Source organism: Pongo pygmaeus, chromosome 8 (genome assembly GCF_028885625.2).
Source record: "Pongo pygmaeus isolate AG05252 chromosome 8, NHGRI_mPonPyg2-v2.0_pri, whole genome shotgun sequence".
In the NCBI taxonomy this organism is placed as follows: Eukaryota; Metazoa; Chordata; class Mammalia; order Primates; family Hominidae; genus Pongo; species Pongo pygmaeus.
Window position 1 is genome coordinate 54172738 of NC_072381.2, and position 6000 is coordinate 54178737.

Sequence of the window (6000 nt, forward strand, 5' to 3'; positions counted from 1 at the left end):
AGCTTGACACATAAAATTAACCCTCACAGGCACCATTTTTCACCTGGACCAGCACATATTCTTGCGTAGAGCCATATACTTTGTTCACACCCTGCACCTTTTTCTTTTGCAGAGAAAAAAAAAAATCCCCACTTTGCAATTGCATCTGGTCAATGAGAGGCTCTAGTTTTGGGGAAGAGGGAAACACCTAACCTTGACAGAATCATCACCAGAGACACCTGCCGGCTGACGAGGACAGCTTTCTTGGAGCCAACAGATGATGCAGGGAAACAAGAAGTGCACAGACGGGTTCAGCGACTCCTCCAGCATCGGCAGCGTGTTGGATGATGCAGACAGGGAGGTGAGCAGCCTAACAGACCGGGCATTCCGGAGTTTGTGCATCTCCGAGGACACATCCTTCCATGACTCCTACCTGGCCGTGTCCCCGGATATCACCCGACAGGTGTTTGGGACTCTTCGCCAGAGAACAGTAAGCCACACCCAGAGGAAAAGTGGCATTTGGAGCCAGTTACCGTCACAGGGCACGGAACATTCGGGCTGGGCGGCCACCTTCCAACAGCTACCCAAGTACGTTCAGGGAGAGGAAAAGTACCCCAAAACCAGCCCCCCACCAACGCCAGTCCAGAGGAGACTGGAGGTGCCAGTTTCCGGCCTAAGGAGCAGCAACAAGCCTGTCTCCAAAGTATCAACACTAATTAAATCTTTCGACAGGACCGAGAGCCAACGTTGTGAGAGCAGGCCCACTGCCAGCAAGCCTCCGGCTCTGAAAAATCCCCCCAAATTCGCTCCTCTTCCAGAAAACAGTGTCAACTTCTGCTTCGATTCTGCCTTTCTGACAGTCAGGAGGGTGCCCGCTGAAGTTTCCAACACCCATCAGAACAGCCACCAGCCAGGCAGGAAGCACGGAGAACAGGAGTCCTCCAAGAATCCAGAAATGGCCTGTCACGGCTCCAGCAGCTTCCTCCCAGCAGCCAATGACACAGCCACCTCATCTGAGTCAAAGTTCCCCTCTCCACACCACAAGCCAGCCACAGGTGAGCCTGGGAGAGGCAAAGGCACCTTTCTGCACAGTGAAAATAGTGCTTTCAAGTCATGGAATGCCCACCAACCAAAGCTGCTGGAGAGAAAGGACACAGCTGGAACCGTCCCAGAAAGCAAAGCTCCCAAGCACTATGGGGACACAACCTTGCTAAGAGAACCCTGTCCTCCTGAGTGCACAGTCTCTCCCTGCCAGGTCCAGGCCAGCTGCAGTCAGGAAGAGAACAGACTTGCAGCAGGGGCTCTGTCCACATCTGTACCCTGGGGATGCAGGGATCCAGGAGCCCAGGTATTTGCTGTGGAAGGAAAAGCTCCCAGCTCACAGCCTGATTCTCAAGAGAAGCCAGCCCAGCCCCCATGGAGGAAGCCAAAGACTGGCAAAAAAGGGAAAGAAAGTCTACAAGATACTTCAGAAGAAAAGACACAGACCAACAGGAGAGGCCAACCTTTGTATACAAAACACAACCCCCAGGGACAGTTTTCAGAAAATGATGCTCTTGACCTTCCTGTGGAACCCAATGAACATTATGATCCCCCCTTTAACATCAGTAAGCTCCTGACCCCCATCATACCCAACAAGCACGCCCTGGATTCAGCAGAGAGCCAACCGGCAGAGGGAACCCCATCACCCCCAGGACAGCTAAACGGATACCAAGAGAAGGAGCCCAGTGAATGTCAGTCTCGAGACAGCTACAAGTCCAAAGCCCCTAGCCTGCTGTTCAACCTCAAGGACGTGCGGAAGCGTGTTAAGAGCACATACAGTTCCTCACCTCTCTTGAAAGGGCTTGATGAGAAAACTAGAGGTAAGGTTGATGGAAAGCAAGAATCTGTGAGCAACGGTGTCATCCTCCCCAATGGGCTTGAGGAAAGCCCTCCAAATGAGCTTTCTAAGGAGAGACCCGCTGATGACCCCACTGCATCACACATCAATCCCCAGAAGGACCCTACAGCTGACCCCAGTGAGCCCTCTGCAGACAGCTGTCTAACTCTTAGCACAGCTCCGACCATCGCCAAAGCCCCCTTCTATGTCAATGGGGAGGCTGCTGAGAGAAGCAGTTATGAGAACAAGGAGGTGGAAGGAGAGTTGGAGATGGGTCCTGCCGGATCTGGCTGCTGTCCAGACTCCAGGGAACACCGCCCCAGGAAACACCTCTCCCTGAGGCTTTGCAATAGGGATCCTGAGCCTGGAGAGGCTACAGAGAAAATGAAGACCCACCAGCTAGAGAATGGGCTCTCCAGATCTGTGTCCCAAGAGACAGAACCTGAGAGGGAGGCAGGACTTCAGAACACACATTTGAACCAGAAATTCTCCCCAGGGCCCCTCTCTCCTGAGGAGGAAGATGTGTTTTACAGTGACAGCCAATCCGATTTTATGCCAAGCCTCAAAGGTAAGGCCAAATTCAGCACCAGCTCTTCAGATCAATCCTTTGCCTCATTTGATGATCAGCAGAAGATGTGGCTTACTGAGAACCAGCGGGAAGACAGGAGGAAGGACATGAGTGCAGGTGACAGTCAGAAGGATGAGAAGGAGAACGTGATGGGGAAGGATGAGCCGCAGTACTGTGCCTTAAGCAATGGGCACGCATGCCTGGAAGACCGCAGCCAGGGGGAAGCATTGCAAAGAGAAGGGAAAAGTGTGTCTGGAGGAAGAACCAGGAAGGCATCAGCAGAGGAAGCTAATTTCAGAGGCTCTCGGATTGGGGACCATAAGGGTATGACCTTTTCACAGGCCAAAGACCTTACTTCCTCACCATCTTCTGCTTCAAACAGGCACATGCTGTTTACGATTAAAGACAACACCCTCAGAGCCACCCCCGTAATTAAACCTATCATGCTGCCTCTCCTGAGGACCATGTCCTTGGAGGACTCCCTCAGCAGTGGCCGCAAAGAGGATGAATTGCCAAGGCAAGAATGGGGTGAGGATCCTGGTTTTTGTGCCCCCGAAAACCAGGACATTCTTGGTACATCAACACCCACTAACACACGGGGCACACGTGTGAAGTGCATGGCCAGCGAGGTCATGGAGGACCCTGGGCAGGGGTCGAGCATGGCCAGGATGGAGTCCTCTCAGCCAGCCCCAAAGGGGAATTTCCCATCTATGCCTCTGGTGGGAGGGGGGGACAGGGTGAAGCCACCACCAGATGCTGCACATGGCCTTGTGGCAAGCAATTGCAAGAGCGGTTCTGCAGACCCAGGGAAGCTGGCAGCCCCATGGCACATCCCCACCATTGCTTTACCCGAGGGCGACATAGAAGACCAGCCACCCCCATGGCAGCCTGAAACCTGTTGGGAAGAGCAGACACCAGGTTTCAAGAGTCACTTTTTGTCCACATCCAGAGCAGGGCCCCCTGGCAGAAGACTGGTCCCCAGTGAGACCGCGAATTCCCCCAACCCCAGCTCCCCGGGGGAGAGCAGTGCCTGCTCCCCTGCTGCCAGCAACATTTGGGAGGAGGTTTCCCAGGCCCCCCGAGGATCAGAGCTGCTGCGCGAGGAGCCTCCCCAAGCCAGCCCCTGGGCCAGCTCCAGTCTTGCCAGGGTCACCCGGAGGGAGGACCTGACCCACGCCCTCGTGTGGGAGGGCGGCTCTGACCCCCTACTTGAGCTGTCGGCAGAAGACCTCCGGACCCTCTCTCCAAGAGGTTCATTGCTGGATGTGGCCAACAGCCCAGCAGGCACCCCTGGGAGACTTGAGCTTCCTGCACAGCTAGAGAGGACAGCAAGCAAGCCACCTGCAGTCCCACCCAAAACAGAGAAAGCCCTGCGGCGGGCAAAGAAGCTGGCAAGTAAGAGGAGGAAGACCGATCAGGCTCAGGAGAAGCATGGCGAGTCACAGGAGGGAAAGCCCTGCCCGGAGGACTTGGAGCAGACACAGCAAAGGCCACTGTGCCCCAGAGAGAGGCTCCGACACAGTTTCCCCGTGGTCCGTTCCCTGCCCCCTCCCGTGCACCGCCACTCCGTGACCGGCTTCTCGGAGCCTGTCGGGAGGCGGCCCGGGGGCCCCCAGTCCCTCACACCCCCGTCCGCGTACCCCGCCACCCAGAAGGTCCTCCAGGATCCACAGTCCGGGGAGTACTTTGTCTTCGACTTGCCACTACAGGTGAAAATCAAGACCTTCTACGACCCAGAGACGGGCAAGTATGTCAAGGTCTCCATCCCGTCCTCCGAGGGGGCCTCCCCAGAGCCGCCCCCACCGGACACCCTGGCCGCTCCCTATGTGCTGTACCCCGGCTTCCAGCCAGTGCCCGTGACGGCCTTGATGCCGCTGCGCTGCTCCTCTCAGCTCTCCGCGCCCACCTTCCTCAGGCACGGCCCTCGTGCCTCCGCGGCCCGCGCCAGGCCCCAAAGTGTCCACGAGTCTGGACTGCAGCTGGACCCAGGGCCTCACGGTGACTGCACCCCGCACTCTGCAGGCCAGCGCCCTCATGGTCCTCCCCAGAGCCCAGGAGAGGAGGGTGCAGAAGCTCCAGGCCTGGGCATCATCTCCACTGACGACCTAGAGGACTTTGCCACAGAAGGCATTTCTTGAGTTACTGCAGGCTGTCCCCCACCCCCAGATGAACCCAGAGGAGCTTACTTCCCCCTCCCCCAGAACAAGCAACACACACACACCCACACACACACACATACACACACAAGATCGTCAACACATACTTAGCCTTTTTAGATCCGTAAAGTCCAGAAGGCAGTAGGGATCCTAAGACGACCTCACCCAAAGGGCTCCCTGGCTCTCTTCTGATGGAGGGGCGCTGCTTGCTTGGCGGGGTCCCCTCCCTGCCAGGTGCACTCTACTCCAGCCCTTCTCCCTCCCTCCCTTCCTCCCTCTCCTGGCCTGCCCTGCTCTTTCCTGGCCCTGCCAACCAGGTGGGTGTGGCAAGGGCACCGCCTGGTCCCAAGGGTCCCTCTGCACCCACACCCACCCACTCACTTGTAGGCTCCTTGATGAGCAAACCCCTGAGGCCCCCAGCTCAGACCCAGCAGGCATTCAGGTCAACTCAGGCAGACTAGCTAAGGACCAGCCCAGGGCAATTTTGCAGAAATGATCATTTGCATAGAATGGGTTTCCTTCACAGGGAGAAACTTGCCTCCGAAAGCTATTTTCTGATCAAGAAACGGCCCACTTTTTAAAAAGTGAAACAAGTTTGCAGATACGGTTCTGTCCCTGGACTCCTGTCTTCCTTCTGTGGGCAGTGGGGGTTAGAGCTGACAGAGCCACCTCCCTGTCTACCACAGTCTGGCGTCCCACCTTGTCCCTTCAACACCTGTCCATGCCTTCGCAGGGCCAGGCCCTCCAGTGGGTCCTGACTGCCCTGATTTAGTGACCAGTACCTGTGCCCTCCACTCAAAAAGAAAGTGTGTTCACACCCTCACCCCCCGTCAGTTCCTGACCTTTGGGGATTTGGGGGAAGTGTCAGGATTAACTGAAGAGTTTGAGAGTTTTACCTAATGAAACGTGTCCACTGGCCCAGCACAGTAAAGCCAAAATCCACACTGAGGTTTGCATTGGGAGAAAGGAGGGTGTTTATTTGCAGGGCACCAAGCAAGGAGAATTAGGCAGCTCACGCTTAAAACCCGACCTCGCCCGTGGCTTGCAAGCATGGATTTTTAATGGCAAGGGAAATGTTCAGGAAAGCTGAAGTTACAGGTGAAATTGTAAATCAACACATGGAGGGTACACATTGGTTTGGCCTAAAAAGGCAGGATATCTTGAACCAGGGACTTACGGGTCATAGGGTGGAGTCAAACATTTTCTGAATTGCAATTAGTTGAGAAAGAGAAGCTTTGTTTTAAAATTTGGGTTAGCAGAAAGGAATGTTAGCTCTGGCTTGTGGGTGGGACTTCCCCCAGGCCTCCCAGGAAGAAATTTAGAACAAAGAGCCGTGCTCAGAGTTCAGTCCTCAGCTCCCTCTTCTCTGAGGTCTCTGTGCCAGTGGATCCGTTTGGTGGGGGTCTGGGTTTCTGAAA

General features: G+C 55.5%; 1 protein-coding gene across 2 annotated transcripts in view; it reads left to right on the forward strand.

Annotated features, from left to right (window-relative positions):
* C8H10orf71 (chromosome 8 C10orf71 homolog) overlaps nt 1–5420 on the forward strand; it is a 28544-nt gene extending 23124 nt beyond the window's left edge. Inside the window, exon 3 of one of the 2 annotated variants that reach the window (XM_054436621.1) lies at nt 113–5420. In XM_054436621.1, the coding sequence (XP_054292596.1) occupies nt 257–4564 (4308 nt within the window). In that variant the 5' untranslated portion in view covers nt 113–256 and the 3' untranslated portion in view covers nt 4565–5420. The remainder of the gene's footprint in view (nt 1–112) is intronic. The other variant, XM_054436622.2, reaches the window with a different exon arrangement.
* The last annotated feature ends 580 nt before the right edge of the window (nt 5421–6000 follow it).